The sequence below is a fragment of the Alosa sapidissima genome, chromosome 19, assembly GCF_018492685.1.
Source record: "Alosa sapidissima isolate fAloSap1 chromosome 19, fAloSap1.pri, whole genome shotgun sequence".
Classification (NCBI taxonomy): domain Eukaryota; kingdom Metazoa; phylum Chordata; class Actinopteri; order Clupeiformes; family Clupeidae; genus Alosa; species Alosa sapidissima.
Window position 1 is genome coordinate 23,231,454 of NC_055975.1, and position 23,180 is coordinate 23,254,633.

The following is a 23,180-nucleotide window of genomic DNA, read 5'->3' on the forward strand; positions in this document are numbered from 1 at the left end:
GACGTCTACTTCAGTTTACAGATTGACTCGGAAATGCGCAGAAATTGTTAGCAAGTATCTCCTCCCAAAAGGTAGTGTAACGACTTGTTGTCAGTCTGAATTACGACTGAGCGTAAAACACACATTGGTTCAAATTAACGGTGAGATGTTGTAATTTATTTTTTTTCATAGACGGGTGTGTCATCAGAAATCCATCAGTAGGCCTACTAATTTCCTGTAGCCTACACCACATGAAATGAATGAATGATCATTTGTTTTCTTAAGGACTAAGTAGGCATACGATTAATCTTGAGCAATTATTGTCCATGGGAAAAAAAAATCTCACGGTCATTTTCTCGCCTCACGCATAGTAGCGGAGTTTCTCATTTCTTATAGGTTAAGAGCGCCCTCATGTGCAAGAAATAGTCTATGTCTTGAAAATACGCGAAAATATCCTCGATTGACACAAATACCGTAATAAATAGTCTTATAAAGAGCATGCATATATCCTTGATGAATATAAACTTTTAGCCAGTCAGAAGAGCAGCAATCACAAGCAAATAGCCTACTGACATTAGCTTATAATGAGTTGGGAGAATAGGAATGAGATGTAGCAGAGTATCATACTTTATTATAGTTTACTACATGTGTGTTATCTGTCTGAAAACACCTGATTTGCAATAATTTTTGGAATTGAAACATATTTTTAAATTTCACTGCACGAGATTGGATAACACTAGACCATGTTTACTTTGAATGATTTCGGACTTCGACTCAATGGGATAATACTACGACCAATGTGTACTGTCCTCCACGTTGCAGCGCTGTCTTCATCAGTTTAGCTGGTTCCCAGGAATGTTGGGGAAAAAGTAACGTGCATCATTGCTCTTTGCCAGAGTGTCTCGCAGGGATTTCCAGGGTAGAAAGGTATACACATATGCCAGACAATGTCTTTTTCAGACTTCCATATTTCAGCAAAACAATACCCAACAACATACTGCACGTATTATTAGAGCATGGTAAATCCTATAATCATAGGAATCCTATATCAGGCAAGAATGGGACAGCATTCCACTCCCAAAACTCAATTCCCAAACGTTTACAGACTGTTAAAAGAGATGCTACACAATGGTAAACATGGCACTGTCCTAACTTTGAGATGTTTTTGTGTTGCTGCCATCAAATTCAAAATGAGTTTATTTCTTAATAAAGTAATACACTTTCAGTTTAACCATTTGATGTCTGTTATATTGCGAATATAATATGGGATTATGTAATTAACATTAAATAACATTTTACATAGCGTCCAAACATTTTTTTGAATGGGGTTGTAAATGTGTCAGTTCGCTTATTCACACAGCAGCCATTGTAAACCAAAACGAGGCTACAGGGTACACAAACCATAGGATTGTTGTGTTCTATGCATTTGCCAGTAGGTGGCAAAAACGCATTAATGATAACCTCCTTTTGGTTTACACAATGGTCGCCACGTGAATAAGGCGAACAGCTACAAAAGTAGAGAGTTGCCGGTCTACTGTGGCTCAGACTCAAACCAGATCACCCATGTGTCTTCAGCAGCAGGGACACCTGAATAACCCCACTGTGCGCTACACTACAATTGCATTCTACTTGGAGATCTGCAGGTGAACACAGCATGGTAAACACTATGACTTGCAACCGTAAAGGTGTCTGGGTAGTATAAAATGTCCACCCAACCCAATCATCAGTACTGTGTGACATGGATGGATCTTTCTGCAAAGCTGGCAAAGACTCCAAGTCATCCTACTAGTCTAAAATCTGGAAAAGGCGAGCTTTAAGAGTTGTGGAAATCTTAAGAGTCCTAGAATAAAGAAAAACACGTCACAAGGTTGTACAAATGTCATAGAATGTTTTTAATAAATCCTGACTTATAAGAAGTCACAATATTTCAATGCGCTCCAGTGTCTGAAACACATTTTCATATAATTTTTTGTTTAATATTTATAAACCACCAACCCCACAGGATTGACTTCTGCAATGAACATAAATAGAAACAAATAAACATATTTACAAGGTACAGAGCCAGAAAGCCAGAGAGAGAGAGAGAGAGAGAGAGAGAGAGAGAGAGAGAGAGAGAGAGAGAGAGAGAGAGAGAGAGAGAGAAAGAAAGAAAGAAAGAAAGAAAGAAAGAAAGAAAGAAAGAAAGAGGAGCCCATGGGCACAATCGTATGGTTTGAGAGGAGTTGCCGGTATTGAAGGACAGTACTTGTCACGGTTTGATTTGGAAAGAGGATAGACACCAGTCGAAATGAGTTTTGAACTTCATCTTCTCAATACGGAACTCGTCTCTGGCAAAACAAGGCAAAACCAACCTGAACGGTATATGTAAATGGTAAATTCAGAGAACTGTCAGTAAACTGGAAATAGTACATAAAGATCTTGAGACACTATGATATACTGTGATTTTCTTGTTGTTGTTGTTGGATACTCTAGGATACACTGTTATAGTTGGTGGTCGCGAGTGTGTGAGGACTTTGTCCAGTGAGCACTACAGACGTTTCAAAGAGTGTTTGTTTTAAGTGTGTTTACCAATTATACTGTGGCCAATCGGATGCCAAAGATGACAGGGCTACATGGCTCTAAGTCACAGTTGGTAGTGTGTATGTAAACCTACACACACACACACCCCATGCACACACATGAAATTAGTGACATATTTGAGTAACACACACAGTCTGTCCTGATTTTCAGACATTCGTCTGAGAAAAGCTCTCACTTCTGGTTATCAGAGCATCCAAACCTTTGATAGAAATCAGTTTAAGGAAAATAAGTTTTCCGCAATATACAAAAATCTACAAGTTAGATCTCCTTCATGAAAGACCGTTTTAGAAAAAAAGACAAACTTACAGTAATTACTTATGTAATTCACAATTTAAGGGCAGCTTCAATATTTGGTAGCTGATATGATCTTCGGTCCTGATCCAAAGTAATGCCATTGCAACATCACACACAAGCGAGCACACACACACACACACACACGTGCAGACCAAGCCGCACAGACACATACGTACACAAAGTACACATTCATACACATACAAACACTCATTCACACACACACCCCTTGAATACACTTGTTTGAAGGCATCAAAAATCATTTGATAATGATAATGCCTACACTCTGATAATGCCTACACTCCGAATTAAAAAAACTAAACAAACACTCACATACTTTGAACGTCATGGTGTCGGCCGTCTGCCAACACGCTCCGTTTGGTGAACACACAGACACACACACACACCCATCCCACAGCCCAACCAAGGTCAAAGGTCAGAGGCCCTCATTGGTTAGGATGGCTGTGAGAGGTCTTTGCTGAAAGTCTCTGTTTTCAAGCTTCGTCCATATGTCTCCAAGCTACAACTGTTCCAAGGCCATTCATACCTCCGCACAAGGAGGCTGCATCTTCCGTGTTAAGCGTGTATTAGTGTGCATCTGTGTACGCATGTGCGTCTTTGTGTGTGCGCGCGTGCGGTCGTCTTGACTTATTTACACTCTGAAGAGAAAAAGAGGTCCCGTGTCCAAAAAAAAGAGAAACAGTTCAGAAGAGAAACAGTTCAGAGAGGCGCGAGAGAGAGAGAGAGAGAGAGAGAGAGAGAGAGAGAGAGAGAGAGAGAGAGAGAGAGAGAGAGAGAGAGAGAGAGAGAGAGAGAGAGAGAGAGAGAGAGAGAGAGAGATGCGTCCGACTTCCTCATGCAGGCAGATAAAAAGGCTGATATCACAGCTTCCACCCTGAGGTGGAGAAGTGGACTGCAGCAATCAAAGGCAGTCTGTCTGCATGATTGTGTTTATGTGTGTGTGTGTGTGTGTGGGTGCGTTTATTGGTTGTTCAGTTGTTGTGTGTAAGCGTAATGTGGTTGAGAGAGCACAGCCTCCAGGGCAGTGCTTTTATGAGTGTGTGTGAGTGTGTGTTTGTGTGGATCTGTGTGATATACAAGTCCATATTCCTTCATATGGAATGTTGTGTCTCTTGGTGTAGTCAAATCCTGGAGGGCAACTGAAATGTGAAAAATGTGAATGTATATTTGTGTGTGTGTGTGTGTGTGTGTGTGTGTGTGTGTGTGTGTGTGTGTGTGTGTGTATTTATGTGTGTGAGGAGCGAGAGGGTCTTCCTGCAGAAGATGCGCTGTAGGTTCGCGAGCGCTGCCGGATTCTACAGGGCAGCTCAAACTCGTTGAGGAGCGGCGCGTCGGTGATGTCGGACGCTTCTGGACGCGCTGCAGGGTTGGGCGACAGCATGGAGCGCACCATGTCCGCCTGCAACACAAACACACACAGTTGAACAGTCACATTCCAAAACTATTAACATCTATACAAATGTAATCTAGAAAGTTTAGCTTTAGTTTACCCAGTTTAATTCTTACAGGGACTATATGAAATGCTTTACATCACAAAAAGAGAATTGATTCTTTGTACCGCATTTAACTTCTAGTACATCTCCATGTGTAGTGTAAGTGATGTGTTCAGTGAAAATGTGTTTGATCAAATGTTTTCAACTTTTAAACCATCCAGATACTCTAATATGGCTGCTTACGTTCTAATCAGGCCAGTGAGGAATTCTAAGAATAATCACTTGAAAGTGGATTAGCCATCTATATGCTACTCATAAATCAGCTAAAAGTGTAGCAGTTGAACAGTTCTCCACCTTCACCAGTAGAGGGCAGCAAACACACATGCATGCATAGACTTGACTGCTCAGGCAAAAGCATCAAAACAAGTAGCACATTCTCACCTCTTGGACGTTGTTCTTGGTGAAAGAGACAGGAAACTGTAGAGCTCTCACATCAGTCAGAGTCTGTGGTAAAAAAGTGAAACAACAGTCACTATAAAAAGTCCACTGTGTGTATGGTGTGTGTGTGTGTGTGTGTGTGTGTGTGAGTGTGTGTCTCTCGCTCTCTCTCTCTCTTACCCGGACCCTTTCCATCTGTGTGCGGAACGGACAAAGGAGCTCAAACAGGATCAGGCCCAGAGAGTAAATATCCACCTTGTGAGAGTACGAGTTCCCTGATAACTAATGGGAGAGAAACAAACAAAGAGTGAACAAAGGACCGATTCAGAGACAAAAGAAAAACACAAACACAAATCAGTGGCTACATTAGCTCCTAGAAATCTAAATCAAGTTCAAAAGATTAATTTAGTTTGAAAACTAAGTGAAACTAAGAGCCTGGGAGAACCCAGACAAATCAACCGCAGATCAAACCTAAAGATCCACCTGGCAATTCTTCAATTCACAGCGATTTCCAAAACAAAGACTTAGTGAGATTGTAATGTACCAATTTAAAGTTTCATTTCACAATTTCTTTTTTGAGAACCGGTCTGGTGATAGCCAGGCTATGAAACCAACACAGAAGTGGCATTACAAAAAAAGCGAAGCTACATCTGAGTGGGCACCTGGTCGCTGCTTACCTGTTCGGGGCTCATGTAGAGCTTGGTGCCCACCTGGCCCGTGTGGCGATCGTAGCTTGGCATGGGTGTGAGGGTCATCTCCTCCTGGTCCTCCTCCTCCTGGTCCATGGCCGTCACCAGCCCGAAGTCGCCCACCTTCACCACGTCGTCCATGGTGAAGAAGATATTGGACGGCTGAGAGACAGAGGGACACTGTTAGCTCATCAGCTCTCTGCTCTCAACCCGGGGTGTGTTTCCCAAAACCATAGTTGCTAACCTGTTAGCAACTTAGTTGGTTGGCAATGGGAAATTGCATTAGCAACTGCTAACTTAGTTAGCAACTATTGTTTTGGGGAACGCACCCCTGGACGTCTTCAGAGAAATAAAATTACAAGTGATTACACTGACGCTGACGTCACTAAAATGTCTTGGACCCTGAGGATAACATGAAATGCATTCATACTCATCAATACACCTAATGCACATAACCAGTGGAAGTTGTCATTATGGAGTCTGTTAATGCTTGTGTGTGAACACAATATCTATGAGTGAGTGTGTGTATGTATGTATGTATGTATGTATGTATGTATGTATGTATGTATGTATGTATGTATGTATGTATGTGCGTGTGCGTGTGTGTGTGTGTGTGTGTGTATGTGTGTGTGTGTGTGCGTGTGTTACCTTCAGGTCTCGGTGCATGAGGCCCTTGCTGTGCAGGAACTCGACGGCCTCGGCGATCTGCAGGAAGATGTTGAGGCACTCGCTGTGCTCGCGCAGCTCTGGCGCCACCCGCTGGCCCATCCAGTCCTTCAGGTTCTCCTTACGGCACAGCTGCATCTGGATGTACAGGTAGACCTGCACACACAGCCATGTACACACACACAGACATGTACACACACAGAGACATGTACACACACAGAGACATGTACACACACAGACATAAAGACGAGGTCAGCACTCAGGATGGCAGGGGTCACAGAGGTAACGTGAGACAGTATACATGGAATGACACCAAGGGACTAAAACATTGGAACAAGGTACACTAAGGTTGTAGGACACTAATTATTGGGGGAATCCTTGCCTGGGTTCTTGAAAAAAAACATAACTTAAGAGTTTTGGTTTAAAAAAAAAAAAAATAATAAAAAAAATGTGCCATGCAAATTGAGGTTACTCAACTTTCATTGTTTAAACTGTTTCTATAAAAACTTTCCAGCGCAGCAATCCCTCCTCCTGAAGCTGAAGCCTGTGACTAGACAGGTGTGCACTACTCCCACCACAGAGGCACTGCTTCATGAGGACATTAGCCACGTTTGCATGGACACTTTTAATCCCGTTTGAAACGGAATAACGGCTCATTCGGAATAACATTTCTCATATAAACTTATAATAGATATAAACACCTCAATCGGAATAGAAATGCCAGAATTTTAAGCGGAATGAAAGAGGTGGTGTATTCCGTTCTTATTCTGATTGAACAGCCATGTACAGTATACGGCCAATTGGATTGTATCTTCTCAAGGAATTACAATCAAAGATTCTAAAGCGCTTTAGAGCACCTGATCGGAATAGAACGTACCCCATGTAAACAGACGGCACACATTTTTATAATCGGAATGACAAAAAAATAAAATTAAATAAATAAATAAATAAAACTATCAACGTAACTGTGGCTAATGATTTGAGCCCTTGTCAATGCAGTGTGTGTGTGTGTGTGTGTTATAATAACAAAGTAGTCTCCTGTAAAGGTTTAATAACGTTTCAATCAATCAATCAATCAAATCAATCAATCAATCAATCAGGCCCACAGGGTGGTCAAGGGTGGCTCACCTTGGGGGTGGCCAGGGGCCGGCAGGCGGCTGAGGGGGGTGTGGAGGGTCTGAGGGCCAGCGAGGAGGGCCGGGGGGGCGAGGTGGAGGCTGGGCAGCTGGGGGTGTGCTGGCCGGACGACGCTGCCTTGTCATGGGGCGTGGTTGTGGAGTCCGCTGGCGCGCTAATGGCGTGGTGTTCAGATTCCTCCTCCTCGTCCTCCTCGCGGTTGTCGTGGCAGCCCGAGTCTTCGAAGACGATGTCGAAGGAAGAGGAGGTGCAGTCGCCGGCGCTGGCCCCGACGCCGCAGGGGATGGAGATGGAGCGGGGCGGGCAGAGCTCGAACGAGTGCGGCGAGTCCGAGCACTCGTCGGGGTCCAGGAGGTCGGGGTCGCCGTCTGGGTCGTGGGTGCGGGTGTGCGTGTGCTCGTGGTCGGACATGAGGCTGTCGCGAGCCTGCCGCTCGGCCGTGCGCCGACTGCTGCTGCTGCTGATGCCGTCGCCAATCGGGCCGCACACACACACGCACAGCGGGTCGGAGCGCTCCGAGCTCCACACCGGAACCTTCACAGACACCGGCTCCAGGTGTTCAGGAGAACTTAGCGGCCAGTCGGCAACACTGAGAGAGAGAGAGAGAGAGAGAGAGAGAGAGAGAGAGAGAGAGAGAGAGAGAGAGAGAGAGAGAGAGAGAGAGAGAGAGAGAGATATTGCTTATAATCATTTACATACAGCATTTGTGAGCCAGTACAGTGTGTTCAATAACAACATCAGGAGTGTATGTGTCATCATAGCATAACCATCATAGCATGGTGATTGTGTTGGACAACTGAAACTGCAGCTGCTGGCCAATGAATTAAGTAGCCAAGGAACAAGAGATGTTTTGACTAACACCACCAATGCAACGTCAAATGCATGGCTCCATGAGAGAAAATAACTGCAATGAATCCTTTTTTAATATTCACAAAAACAAAACTCTAAACTGACTGTGATTTTCTATTCTTGCAAAGACATTAACACGGAGGGCGCTGGAGAACAACATGCGCAACATTCGACTCGTGTGACACAAGTTCAATTAGAGTAAGAAGTTCATCGCAGGAGGACACCGAGCCAGAGATGCTTGATGGCTCATTTGATAGTCACCTACAAAACATTATCACCTCACGGTGCGCCAGCCAATACGGTTTTATACTGCCGCCTGTGATTACGCCGACAGCAAATGGAGAACGAATAGGCCCTAAAAATGACAGAGAGAGCCCCAGGTCCACGGCTTCCCACACTGAAGGTCGTACGCGGCCGACAGATTCATGGCCTCCAGAACGGCCTTTTATGAGGGTTTTATTAAGACGGGGATCGGAAAGGACCCGTTAGGGTACTAAATCTCAGGGTGGAGGGGACCGCGGCCTGGCTGTTGGAGACGGGGACGGTGCCTCTGGGCTCCGCATGAGATCCCCTCCTCATAAAGCAGCCGCTCGCGACTGCCTTTCCCCCCGCCTCCAAGCCAAACAAATGCCCAACATCATCCAACATTATCTGCTGCTTTGTCTGCTTCCACAGAATGGCAACTCTGGATCAGTCAGCAGTTTGGTTATTACGTGTAATGAACTCCACCCCCCCCACCCCCACCCTACCCCCTCCTCCTCGCCCCCAAAAAAACCTAAATGGGTAGAAAGTGGAAATCTCCACAGTAAGACTGGGATAAGCCCCTGGTGACTGTGTGTGTGTATGCATGTGTGTGTTGCACTCAACTCGGTGCGGTGCTGTGGTGTGCTGTGCTGTGCTGTGGTGTGGTGTGGTGTGGTGTGGTGGGGTGTGGTGTGCTGTGGTGTGCTGTGGTGTGCTGTGGTGCAGGTGGTCTGGGCTGAGTGGCTGGCTCTTTAACTGCCTGAAACATGGGAGCAGATGGCTCTGTTGATGCAGGTGGAGCCTTGGCTCTCAGCTCTCCGGGGGGAGGACAGGAGTGGGGGGGTGGTGTGTGTGTGTGTGTGTGTGTGTGTGAGTGTGGAGGAGGGGGTGAACATGAAAGGAAGGCAACCTGTCCACCTCTCCCAACACCCCCATCACCAACACCACCACCACCTCCCCCCTCTTCTCAACCCCAGAGCCAGCTACCTGGAAGCACCTCTCCCTCCCGCAGCCCTGTCACCAATAACAAAGCCTGCACCCCCCCCCCCCCCCCCCAATCAGCTGCAGCTGTATCTGTCATAATGGTATCGGTAGAAAGGCCCCACCGGGACACTGGAGCTGAAATTAAAAATTAAATAAAAAAATTAAATAAAAAATGGGGCCGTATAGACCCAGCGCTACACCTTTTGTCACAACAAGCCTCCGACAGAAACGTGAGTGCACCCTCTGGGAGCGACGGAGAGATACACAGGTGCCTCTTCACACACAGACACACAGACACACACAGACACACACACAGACGCCAGGTGAGTGAAGCTCACGGAGGTGGCACAGATAATAAGCCTAGTGCTTAGCAGCTGCCATGACACCCGCGTGAGATGTAAAGGACCCTGCAGTGAGACCCTGAGGCTAGACCCAACAGCCACAGTGGCAGTAACAGCAACAGCAACAGCGGGAGCAGCTGTGACGGAGCTTACAAAATGAAATGAGACAAGTCACAGCAGCAATAGCAGTGTCCAGACTTGCTGCAGCCTTGACAACAGTGTTGTCAACATAAACAAAAGCAGCCATAACGTAACAGGTAACATTAGTAACAGAAACAGTAGTGACAGGAGACACTGCAACAGTAACAGTAACGCTGCAACAGTAATAGCAGAAGTAGGCCTACTTCCAGTACTGACAGTGTATAGACCCTTGAATAGGGCAGTGTGTGTGTGTGTGCGTGTTTGTGTGTGTTTTTGTGTTTCTGTCTGCGCGTGTGTGTGTGTGTGTGTCTGTGTGTGGCTACCTTGCGTCTTTGAGCCAGCGTGTGTCCATCTCCTCCTGCCAGCCCTGAGGTGGGCTCTCCTGCCAGGCGTTAAAGTAGCGGATGATGCCCGGGTGCTCTAGCTTCGCCAGAGCCTTCACCTCCCGCATCACCTTCTCACGCGCCACCTCCCTACAAACACACACACTTTTTTGTAATCTTTCTGTCTGTGCTTTTGGCTCATCATTCTCTTAAGACTCAAACACAATAGAAGTAAGTAAACAAAGTACAATACAACCTAATATCTTTTTTTCTTTAATCGCTCACCTGAAAAAATATATACCCTGTGCATACACACACGCACACACACACACACACAGTTACCTGTTGGGGAGTCTGATCCTCTTGATGGCATAGTGACAGTCGTCCACTTTGTTCCGAGCTTCAAACACAACCCCAAACCCACCTCGTCCCAGGCACTGAAGGGGCTCAAAGTCAGTCAGGTACCTAGGGGCACACACACACAATCTTAGTCAGGTACCTAGACACACAGACACAGACACAGACACAATCTCAGCCAGGTACCTAGGGACACAAACACAATCTTAGTCACACTCTTTTTCTCTGTCTTTAATAGACTACTTTGATATGGCTTGGTTCTCCAACGGCAAAATAATTCACGGTTTATAAAATCAATACAACTACTGAAAGCTGCATGCGGTGAAAGGCTGCATAATCTCGCAGTACATAATCTACAGTATTTGCCAGCAGCTTTATGGAATAACACACTTAATGTTCCTTCTGTTTGAGGCCGTCTGGGTTATGATTTCATGAATGAAACCTGAAGTACGGAGCCTTTAATATATTTAATATATGGCCCCTTTAAATAGCTCACACACACACACACACACACACACACGTGACCATGTGCCTGTACAGGGAACAGAGTGTGCAGGGACATCGGAATGAAACATTCTAGACCACTCCCCACACACACACACACACACACGCCACATAGTATACCGCGGCCACCTATGGCAGAGAGAGGGGGTGTGTCTGTGTGTATGTGCGTCTAACATGTTTGCTTTGCCCCACCATTCCCTGTGAAGGGTTCATATTACCTCTGGAACATTGCCCAGAGTGTTCCTCAGTACAAGTGTGTGTGTGTGTGTGTGTGTGACACCATGAACAGATGTAGGTGGCACATTGTGCGAAACGGGGCTACGGAATGCAGCTGTTCCATGATTATGCCTCCTCTCTCATGGTCTCTCTCCCTCACACACACACACACACACACACACACACACACTCTCTCCCTCTCCCTCTCTGTAAAAGTTCTTGCACACCAATAAAACAACAGTGAATCCCCGTAGACAGCATGTATCCAGCACAATCAATAGTGTAAAGATTTTTTCAGGCTCTTCGATATAAATTACATTAGCTTTGATTAGAGTGTAACAAATTCCATTAAAGTGTGCCTATACCCCAGAGTGAGCTTACAGTGTGTGTGTGTGTGTGTGTGTGTGTGTGTGTGTGTGTGTGTGTGTGTGTGTGTGTGTGTGTGTGTGTGTGTGTGTGTGTGTGTGTGTGTGTGTGTGTGTGTGTGTGTGTGTGTGTGTGTGTATGCTCCCTACTTTGCCTGTATATCACAGTGGAGAGTTAGTTAGGCATCATCATTTACATTACATACTCCTATTTGTATTGTATAGATTGTAAAAAAGACATACATCTATGGTTGTAACAGTAACAGTTCTGGTTACCTGGATATGTATTCACTCGGGCGTGTTTCCGTGACAACCACCTCTTTGGGTTCTGGTTCCTCAACATCAAACTTGCTGTCAGTCTGACACTGAGTCTCTGACTCCTTCCTCTGCTACAGAAACAGAGTGAGAGAGAGAGAGGGAGAGGGAGAGGGAGAGGGAGAGGGAGAGGGAGAGGGAGAGAGAGAAGCAGGTTCTTATCATAGTCAGACTATATGAAGCTTTATGTCTTTAGAGTATGATAGGGCGCGTGTGCGTGCACGCGTATGCATGTCTGGTTCATCCCGTCCTTACCCGTGCTTGCGTGCCGGTGGGGTGGAAGAACTTGCGGACGATGTAGGTGGTGGCGGCGATGCAGAAGACGATGGTGCCCACGATCTCCTTCCACCAGGGCAGCAGCAGCACGGGGTCCTTCCTCCTGCCGGACCCCCCCTCACCTCCCCCAGCCAACGTGCCCACCGACACCTCCCGCCGCTCTCGGAAGCGTGGGCTGTACGGGTAGTAACCGTTATCTGGGGAGAGACACAGAAACACAAGAGTGCCGTTACAAAAAAACACTAATGAACTTCTACAATATGTGCATACATTTTAGAAAAGGAGAAGCTAGACACAGAACGTGGAACAAGGGAAGCCCATGTCTATTTAGAACATGACTTTTTTGCCTGACTTTCATACATTCATATGCAAGGAAATACACTGCTCAAAAAATTAAGGGAAGCCTTACAGTTTTCCACAATTGTTAAAACACACATTGTTTTTTGAAACCTTCCACCCTTTTCTCTATTCTCAAACTACATTCACAGTTCTTGCAAAATAAAACGCTCCCCTCAAAAGTTTTACTTGTGTTACCGATCCAGTGTATGATTGAAGCGTTCCCTTAATTTGTTTGAGCAGTATATATACACACACACTTCAGGAAATGTGGTTTAGTAGATTCAAATGACATTCAAAACTGATATGGTTCTCACACTGCTGCATTTCTAAAGTGTATTGCTGCAAGGCATTGTGGGGATTGTAGTTCTTACCATAGGGGTACTGAAGCACTGACAAGGCACCATTGCTGTACTCCTCGTGAGAAAATCGGTCGTTGTTCAGACACTTGTCGAACTCTTCTGAGCCAACCAGCACTGGAGTACGAGATGGTGAATCTGCAGGTGTGAGAGTGTGCATGTGTGTGAGGGAGGGGGTGTTAGAAACTGTAAAACACATATTGAACAGTGTCAATGTGTGCATTTAACATGTGTGCAGTACATGTGTGTGTGAATGAACTGATGTGTGTGCGGGTACACTCACGTATAAGGGGCTTCCATCGGACTGTGGGCAGAGGCTGGGGTTTGGCGGCGTCCAAAATATTGGGCTTAGAGGGGAACTTCTCGGAGATCCTCACAGAGGACTGCAGGTAGAGTTGCCCCTGGTACATACCTACACACAAACACACAAACACACACACACACACACACACTTCAGTTATTCATCCTGTATCAGATGCAGTACAGACTAGTTCTGTTTTAATGCACGTGTTCCATATTAACTAGAAGACACAGGGATGCAAACACATGTGTGGTGAAAAAAGAGAGTTACATGACCGACCGACTGCTGTCCTTTTAAATGTCTGGGACATTTACATTCCAATTACATTGTTTTTATTGATATCGAACTTCGTTACTGATTACTACGGCTCATAGGTGGAACTTTAACTTTATTATTGTACGGTTCTGGATGATCAAAGTCGGATGGCAGCGCCAGCGTCAGCTGAACGAAAATTTACACACTAATCAAGTCAGTTCAACAGTTGCGAGTTAAAACTTCCAGCTGAAGTAGATCTACTGTGGAGGTCAAGTAGCCTAGTGCGAACTGAGACAGTTGCCTCCCAACGGAGTGAGCCTATATTTTCTTAGCTGCTATCAGAGTGATAGGCTACATCTACCGCTCCTTTGCTACATGAACAAATATTATCAAATAATAATTTTGGATATGCCATTTTTCATAAAAATGTCAACAAAAAAAAAATTTGAAAAGGCTTCTTTCTTTGATTCCATGTTTATACCACATTGTCTTACAACCTTTAACCATGTGGCAGTATAATTTTCAGTCAGAACAAACATATTACAAACGTCAAGAGAAAATTGCCATTAAATCATTTGAATTTTGTTCCTAACTGTATGTAAGTGTGTGTGTGTGTGTGTGTGTGTGTGTGTGTGTGTGTGTGTGTGTACCTAGGTAAACACTGCTCTCCGTGGCTTCGCGAGCCTTCTCCATGATGTCGTCATCCTCCTCCTGTCTCTCCTCGTCACTCTGCGTGGTGTAGGCCGTGTCATCAAACAGGCTGATGGGCGTCACCTTCCCCCCTCCAACCAACCAGGCGGAAGCGATCGGAGTGTAGAACTACAGGAGGAGGGTCAAAGGTCTCAAATTCATCAATATTCACCTTTAACGCAACATCTAAAGCACAGCATCCGACTTTACAGGGGTGCGTTGCAAGCAAAAAGGGGGTTCAGGGTTCCTGAAAGCAAACTACAACATCCTTTTTCACAAACTCTTACACACTAGGTGTTCAACAACACTTTTGGGATGCAGATGTTATCACTCAAAATGGCTGACTGACTGAGAGGTCAAGGGTCAGCAAGGGTCAAGGGTCATTTACCTGGTGCTCCCAGATCAGCTGACCGCCGGGCTTGGTGCTGAAGGCCATGACCTTCCAGTCGGGCACGGACACCTTGATGACCAGGTCCGTGTCTGTGTCCGTGTGTATGTGAGTGTCGGCCTCGTCGATCAGCTTGCGCTTGCCCCTCAGCCTGTCTCCGACGGGAATCTCTGCCTCCAGGAAGTTGAGGGTAGACTGGGTTTCAGGAATGAATTTCAGCTCAAAGGTTCCCACGCTGAAGTTCCACCTGAGGTGGCGTATGAGGAGAGCGTTAGAAGGCTGACAAGAGAAAAGGTTTTTTAATAATCGGGAAAATAATAACACCATATTGACTCAACCTAAATTATGGTTACATTCCATTATATGATTATATGTATTTTACAATTCTTGTATAAAAACACTAATCACGCATAACCCAATATCGTTAAACAGACTTCGACTTTACTCCAATCATACAGTGCAACCGGAAAGTTATCAAACCCTTTCAAGTTTTCCACATTTTGTTATGTTTCAGACTCATCTTAAAATGGATTCAATTTTTTTTTTCTCATCAATCTAAACAGGCGCTTGGAGTGTTTTGTAAATTTATCAGTATTCAGACACTTTGTTATGACGCTTGAAATTGAACTCTGGTGCATCCTACTTTCAACCATCAATGGTCCTTGAGATGCTTCTATAACTTGATTGGAGTCCACCTGTGCCTAAATTAATTCATTGGACATTATTTGGAGGGTCTATTTCTGAACTCTGGATCTCACCATCTCACCATTGAGGTTTTTTTGTAGAGTATTGGAGCATTGTGTGTAGATTGATGAGAAAAACAAATGAATTGTATCCATTTTAAGATGACTCTGAAACATAACAAAATGTGGAAAACTTGAAAACGTCTGAAAATGTTTCAGTTGCACTGTATCTCTATCTCTCTCTTACACACTTACACACACACACACAAACATACATCTCAACGCCGCTGCGAGGCCGAACGGCTCGGACGCTCTTCTGGGTCCTCTGGAGGAGAAGCACGTCCTCAGGCTCAGTCTCCTCTCCAGCCCAGCGACTGCAGCCCACGGCTGAGCAGATGTACTGCAGCTGGACACACACACACACACACACACACACAGACACACACACACAGAGAGAAAGACACAGACAGATAGTTTAGTTGCACACTCTGTGGTGTGTACAGTTAATAATTCAGCAGTGGCATAACTCCATATTGCCCCCAAAAAAGGATTTATTACAATATTCAAATTCAGCAAAGGCAGCAATGGCTTCTCTGATGGCACTCCACACACACACCTACACACACACACTAGAGGATCACGAAAGTGCGGCTGTACCTTTCCAGAGTAGGCTCCCAGGCCGTAGGTGGTGAGCGATTTGCCTCCCACCAGCACGGAGTCATCCCCAAAGCGGTAGGACGAGTCCAGCAGAGACTCCACGGTGAAGGGCACGGCCTCCATCGTCTCCCGCTCGCGATTCCACTGGAATAACGCCCCGTCCAGAGACGGGATCATCACCTTGTTAAACACCTGAGTGAGGGTGAGAGTGAGAGTGAGAGAGAGAGAAAGAAAGAAAGAGTGTGTGAGTGAGTGAGTAAGTGAGTGAGAGAGAGTGAGACAGACAGAGAGACAGAGAGACGTTAGGCCTTTACATTGCTGGCTATGACATTGTATAATGATAGGACTGGTGCATCTAAAACATTGTGTGCTTAGAGAAAAGCTTTTGTCCAATATATTACTATGCACACTAGAGCTGCAACTAAAGCTTTTTTTTCATAGTTGATTAACTGGTCTATTATTTACTTGAATAATTGATTAGCTGTTGTCAGAAAAATAGTGAAAAATTGTTGATCAGTTTTTCCCTCAAAAAAAAAAATTGTTTTTATGTTTGATATTTAGTTTACGTCATAGAGGCGTAAGTAAAGCTGAAAACAAATCAAGTTGAACAAGCTGCAATTAGAAACTTTTCAGGCATTTTCTTTAAAAAAAATTACCCAAACCAATTAACTGACTACCAAAACTGCTGCCGACTAAATGAAGGAGTTGACAACTAATCAATCAATGAATTGTTGCAGTCCTAATGGCTACTGTAGCTTTCCCAGGAGAGGCTGGTGAAGTGCTGAAGCACCACATCACTCAGTCCTCCTCTGCTGGACTTGGGCCACGGATGCTGGCCACTCTGGACAGAGTGATGTAACTGTCTGTCTGCGCCTCCCTTAAAGTGAATTGGCCGCTTTCAGGAAGCAATGAGCTCTAAAACACTGCCCTAAGCAAATCGCTGAGGACATTAGCTCTCTCTCTCTCTCTGTGTGTGTGTGTGTGTGTGTGTGTGTGTGTGTGTGAGACAGAGAGAGAGAGTGAAAAACAAACCCGAAAAAAAAAAAAAAAAACACTACGGAGAGCAGAGAGCAAAGACATGTCACCAAGTCCATGTCATCAAGTTATACAACTGACATTAAAAGATTAAACACACATTGGCACATTAGGATCTCTGCCTTTCTTCCTCACATAAACACACAAGCAGAAAAACACACACAGGAACATTAGGATCTCTGCCTTTCTTCCTCACATAAACACACAAGCAGAAAAACACACACACACACACACACACACTGACAGACAGACACAGACACAGACAGACACAAACACACACACACACACACACAGAACTCTTTGTCAGGCTTTGCACCTGACCCCAATCCACGGTGCACTTACTGGTCCAGTATAAACACACACACCTGAGACAGCAGGAGTCAGAATGAGATCATATATCCGGTCCTGTCTAATCTGGCATCAACCAATGGGAACACAGGAATCACTGAGTCGATAAAGGCTAGCGGGGATTGGCTCATGGATACAGGGGTGAGGTCATCACCTCATGTGAGACTGGGGGGGGGGGGGGGGGGGGGGTCATGCTCTAAAGAGTAAGAGGTTGTGTGTCCTTCTATCTAAGAGTCTAAGGTGAATGAGTTCATCTGAATATCCATGACAACTGCCTGCGGATGAGATGAGAGTGTGTGTCTCTACACTCATCCTACGTTTGTCTTTGTGTGCGCATGAGTGTATGAGTGTGTGTGTGTGTGTGAGTGTGTGCGTGTATGCGCGCGCCTGTGTGTGTATGCGCGCGCCTGTGTGTGTGTGTGTGATAATATGAGTGAATGAATGAGTGTGTTTGTGTATGTGTGAGTGAGAGCAAGACAGAGAGAAAGGGGGGGGGGGGGGGCATGAGTCACCGTGTCCTCTTGAGCTGGGTGTTTGGCTCGGATAATCCTGTCCATCATTGGGTCTGCTCAAGGACTCTCTGCTGAAAGTGTCAAACCTCCTTAACACCACCCCTCCCAAATCAGTGTGTGTGTGTGTGTGTGTGTGTGTGTGTGTTGCAGTGACAACATTGGGGACACAAAACACACACACACACACACACACACACACACACAAGATTCCCTCACACCTACACAAACAAAAAGGCATTTTTCACCCAACCTGTGAAGTCTTCATCTACATGTCTACAGCCAGGAGACTTTGCAATCATACATATAAACAAAGCCCTGGTGCTTAATACTGAACTTATCATGTCAACACCATAACGCTTAATGTACTGTTTACCAGCAACATCGCTAAACCTAATAACACATCGAAACACACACACGTGACAGATGGATTTCCCCATATTTAATTATGAAGTGATGGGGTTTGCCTTCCTACCAACCCCCCCACCCCCCACTCCATCCACCCCATCCCTAAGGACCCCCAGAGAGCAGGGGGGGAGGGGAAGGGGGGGTCTCCCCCTGTCCTTAGTTATCCCCACGCCTCAATGCTCCTGTCACAGACCATCTCATCAATACACACATACCCATACACACACACTATATGCACAAACGCACAACACACAAACACACACCGCTGCAGACAAAGAAGCACACCACAAACAAGCGCACACACACACACACACACGCGAGAGCTAGAGGTGAACTAGGTGGGACTTGACATTGATACATCAACACACAGACAGGATAGGCAGCAGGATCTGACACCATCTGACAACAAAGGTCACTTATAAAGTCTACTGCTGCACACCCACATGCACACACACACACAATGTCAAATGCCCTTTAGACTCATGACTTTTTGTTCTAGACGCAAACTGTCTATGCGTGTGTGTGTGTAAAAATACTAGTGGCATGGTAACAAATGCTCTACACAGTAACAAAGCATGCCACAAAACCTGTCCAGTCAGTAGATTCCATTTAAAATGTGTAACATTCTTAACATTTCATGATCATTAACCAGTGCACAATATATTTCATTAACCATGAACATTAAGTGTGGGAGAATGCCAAAGTGTGTGTGTGTATGTGAGAGTTTGAATTTGAGTGTGTGTGTGTAAGTGTGAGTCCCTTGTGTCTTTACAGTTAATCACCTCTCAATCCAAAGCTGTTAAATCAAGAGATAAAAGGATGCACAGCATAGATGTGTGTGTGTGTGTGTGTGTGTGTGTGTGTGTGTGTGTGTGTGTGTGTGAAAATACTAGTGGCATGGTAACAAATGCTCTACACAGTAACAAAGCATGCCACAAAACCTGTCCAGTCAGTAGATTCCATTTAAAATGTGTAACATTCTTAACATTTCATGATCATTAACCAGTGCACAATATATTTCATTAACCATGAACATTAAGTGTGGGAGAATGCCAAAGTGTGTGTGTGTGTGTATGTGAGAGTTTGAATTTGAGTGTGTGTGTAAGTGTGAGTCCCTTGTGTCTTTACAGTTAATCACCTCTCAATCCAAAGCTGTTAAATCAAGAGATAAAAGGATGCACAGCATAGATGTGTGTGTGTGTGTGTGTGTGTGTGTGTGGGGATGACATCATCCTTCACATAAGGCATTACCTCATCCTAAATCCATCCCCCTCTCTGTGAGTCACAACACAGTCTGTGGCATTCCTTTTCCTCTCTTTCCTTCATCCCTCCCTCTATCCCTCCATCTCTTTATTTCTCCCTCCCTCCCTCACTCTCACTCCTCCTTTTCTGCACATACTGCTATTTTACCCTTGGTGGCCTCCTATAGGTGAGACTCCCTGCTGGTGCCGTGGCGACGGCCAATCACGTGGGGGCAGACGCCTCTAATCACTGAGCAGACTGTGTTGGGGGGACAGAACCCGCCAATCACGGCTGCCGGTTGCTAGGCGCTGCAGGGGGCTGGGGGGGTGGGGGTGGGGGGAGGCCAGCAGGGCAGCCAATGACGGCGCGGCGTCTACACCAGCCAGGCATTTCAGGTTACCAACAAACTCAGCCAGACGCGAGGGTCACAGCTCAGCACAAACAAAACACATGTGCTCCATCACACACACACACACACACACAATTTTGTGCTCAGCAGAATCAAACACATCCATGTAAGGAACAATTAAACACAGACAAACATTTCCATGTGTCCAAATGGGCTGGTTATATGTGTGCACACCCACAGTACAGTACACATAAACCCAGAGTACACCACATGACGCACACTGCTCCTTTCAGAGAGAGAGAAACACCCACGACACTGAACACTGCTGTGAATACCCACAAGAGACTACTGAAACTTGTCACCTTGTCATAAACAATCACACACACGCGCACACACATACACATATATATATATCCCAATTTGACACACAGCTCACCGCAATAAACAATTTCAGACACACACTTGCATGTGCACACACACAAGGCCACATTTACTTGTCCGTTTCGCTACATTTCACAAATTAGAGACAGCAAGTGATAATGAAAACTGCCTCAAAGTCAATACACAACACAGCAGGAAGAAGAAGAAGAAGAAGAAGAAGGGGGGGAGAGAGAGAGAGAGAGAGAGAGAGAGAGAGAGAGAGAGAGAGAGAGAGAGAGAGAGAGAGAGAACAAAGAAAGACAGTGAGAGTGAAGAGAGAGAGCAAGAGAGAAAGGGATAAAGAGGAGGTAGAGAAGAAGGGATGAAAGTTCAATGAGAATGGAGAGAGTGATGCCAGAGGGGAGAGAGGGATGGAGACAGATGGAGAGAGAGAGAGAGAGAGAGAGAGAGAGAAAAAGAAAGGAGAGAGAAGGAGAGAAGAAACAGATGGAGGTAGATGGAAAGACAAATGAGAGAGGGATAGAGAGAGAGAGATGAAAGAAAGAACAATGTAAGATGGAAAAAACAAAAGTTGACCAAACAACGGATAGTCACACAAGCCCTCCAAACACTTAAACAAGGCTCTTAGCTAACCTTCCAGTGTGTGTGTGTGTGTGTGTGTGTGTGTGTGTGTGTGTGTGTGTGTGCGCGCGCCTCACAAGCTGCCAAACTCGCTTCCTCCAGGCTACTCCTCAACCTCTGGAGGATGTAAGTCTGTGATCTAAATACTTAAGTGCGTGCGTGTGTGTGTGTGTGTGTGCTCCTTGTTACCATAAGCCTTGGACACAAACTGCTCTGGGCAATCTTTAACGCTTTGCCAGAGTTCATGTTTGTGTGTTTATATCTTGTCCTCCCACTCTCACACACACACACACACACACACACACTTTTAAATGATGTAAACAGAGACACACTGTAAGCCTAGCACATCTCTCCGTCCCAGATATAGTACCGCGATGGGGTCTTTGTATCATGTGAAATGACATTAGTGCAACCATTTATTTTCTATATGCTACATTGTGGTTTATTTTTGGCAATATCATGGATAGTTTGAGAGCGGGAAGTGTGTGTGTACACACACGTGCATGTCTGTACTGTACGCACGCAAGATAAGCACAGAGAGAGGAACATGCACACAGACTAGCGCACACACGAGCACACACACACAGACCTTCTAGTCGATGCTGCACACCATTTCTTTCTGAATGAATTTTCTGTGCATCAGCAAGAACAAGACTGTGTGCGTGTGTGTGTGTGTGTGTGTGCGCGTGGTGCATGCGTGTGTGTGTGCTTGCATGTGCGTGTGTGGTGTACCTCTCGTTTGCTGAGACTGGAGGAGACCAGACAGCCGGAGCCCACGTCCAGATCCCACTGCTTTTGGCCCCGATTGTGTGGATCCAGAGCGGAGATGCGGCCGTCCAGAGTACTGATGATCACCAAAGACCTGCAACACACACACACACACACAATGAGCATAAACTTCACCAGCACACTGATGGAGAAACATATATGACTTTCAAAAAGGCAAACTTCATAATGCAGGGGGTATATTCAACAATGCAGACAGATGGTGTTCAAAGGTATCGTGTTTTTGTTTACGTGTGACAAACAGCTGTGTCAATCACTCTGGGGATCTGTTATGGTTGTCAGCCCTGACAGGTTATCAGGCACGTGGAGAATGAGAGGCAGGTCTTCACTGATTTACAGCTTCTGATTGGTTGGTCAGGCCATCGAGTACATGTGCGGTACAGTCAGCGTACAGTGATTGGTGGGCTAGGCTCTGCAGCATTCCAGGGCTGCCGGGTTGTGGTATGCAGTTTGATCTTTAATACAGGAGTGGGCGGCAGGGTTCACCTGGTGGTGAAAAACTCCCCTAAACTATAAACACTAAACTTTTTACACCACTGCGATTGGCAGGCTGAGAATGACTGGATTTTTATTGGCCGACGGGGCAAAAGGAGATGTATGATTGGTTGAAACTTCTGGTTGCCATCCATTCAGAGGAGTGTGAATAGACACACACACACACACACACACACACACACACACACACACATACATACAGGTGTTCTGCTGCAGGGGTGTCTGGACATTTACATTAATCTTCGCAGAGGGAGGCTGATGAGCCATTCTTACACACAAACACATAAATCTCTCATAATACAAAAAACACACACACACAAAATGAAGTTAAAAAACAGGAGCCCCAAAACACACAAACACACACACACACACACACACACACACACCTGTGGTCCATGAATACATGTTTTCATAAAGCTTTCATGAGAGCAAGACAACTCCTCCTAACTCAGTAGCCACAGTGCTGTCCAAACTGCCAGACTGATGAACATCGACAATCTCCTCCTCAATCAATAAGATGGAGCAGCCGGCCCAGTCACCCACCGCATGATCACTAAATACCGCACATCCCACCACTACACAACACACCGCTTACACACACACACACACACACCACACCGCTTACAGACACACACACCACACCGCTTACAGACAGACACACAGACACACACACAGAGACTAGGTGAAGAAGCTACCAGACTGGGAGAGAGAGAAGGAACACGAGTAGTAGTGGAAGATGGGAAGGGGCAAGGGAGAGGAGGAAGAAGGAGAGAGAGAGACAGAGACCAAGAGGAGGAGAGAGAGACGGAGACCAAGAGGAGGAGAGAGACGGAGGCCGAGAGGAGGAGAGAGAGACGGAGACCAAGAGGAGGAGAGAGAGACGGAGGCCGAGAGGAGGGAAGAGAAGGGACCCTGCTGCCTCCGCTCCAAAAAAAGACTGCAAGCAGCAGACCAAAGTTCAGACAAAACAGCAGAATATTAATAGCGCCAGCTGATGAAGTCAGAATTCTAAATCGTTTTTGTTCCCCGAAACTCTACAACTCCTTCCATGTGAGAGTGTGTGTGTGTACACTACGCTGTTTTCTACCCCCTTTACACATAGCACTCTCTCTCTCACACACACACACACACTCTCTCTCTTCCCCCCTCTCATACACAAACACACCCCGAGATGTTTTTCTTCCTTCCT

General features: G+C 45.6%; 2 protein-coding genes across 3 annotated transcripts in view; both read right to left on the reverse strand.

The window, feature by feature from the left end:
* Positions 1-1,850: 1,850 nt before the first annotated feature.
* eif2ak3 (eukaryotic translation initiation factor 2-alpha kinase 3) overlaps positions 1,851-23,180 on the reverse strand; it is a 33,923-nt gene continuing 12,593 nt past the window's right edge. Inside the window, exons 2-18 of one of the 2 annotated variants that reach the window (XM_042072414.1) lie at positions 21,443-21,572; positions 15,818-16,009; positions 15,436-15,566; positions 14,478-14,724; positions 14,050-14,218; positions 13,127-13,255; positions 12,859-13,029; positions 12,128-12,345; positions 11,834-11,946; positions 10,458-10,580; positions 10,116-10,265; positions 7,226-7,823; positions 6,080-6,253; positions 5,420-5,593; positions 4,923-5,024; positions 4,746-4,808; positions 1,851-4,270 (exon numbers count right to left, since the gene is read on the reverse strand). In XM_042072414.1, coding sequence (XP_041928348.1) covers positions 4,097-4,270; positions 4,746-4,808; positions 4,923-5,024; positions 5,420-5,593; positions 6,080-6,253; positions 7,226-7,823; positions 10,116-10,265; positions 10,458-10,580; positions 11,834-11,946; positions 12,128-12,345; positions 12,859-13,029; positions 13,127-13,255; positions 14,050-14,218; positions 14,478-14,724; positions 15,436-15,566; positions 15,818-16,009; positions 21,443-21,572 — 3,058 coding nt within the window. In that variant the 3' untranslated portion in view covers positions 1,851-4,096. The remainder of the gene's footprint in view (positions 4,271-4,745; positions 4,809-4,922; positions 5,025-5,419; positions 5,594-6,079; positions 6,254-7,225; positions 7,824-10,115; positions 10,266-10,457; positions 10,581-11,833; positions 11,947-12,127; positions 12,346-12,858; positions 13,030-13,126; positions 13,256-14,049; positions 14,219-14,477; positions 14,725-15,435; positions 15,567-15,817; positions 16,010-21,442; positions 21,573-23,180) is intronic. The other variant, XM_042072415.1, reaches the window with a different exon arrangement.
* Positions 22,346-23,180, reverse strand: part of rpia (ribose 5-phosphate isomerase A (ribose 5-phosphate epimerase)) — a 23,269-nt gene continuing 22,434 nt past the window's right edge. The window contains exon 10 of the transcript XR_006025426.1: positions 22,346-22,377. The gene's annotated coding sequence lies outside the window, so the exon portion shown is untranslated. The remainder of the gene's footprint in view (positions 22,378-23,180) is intronic.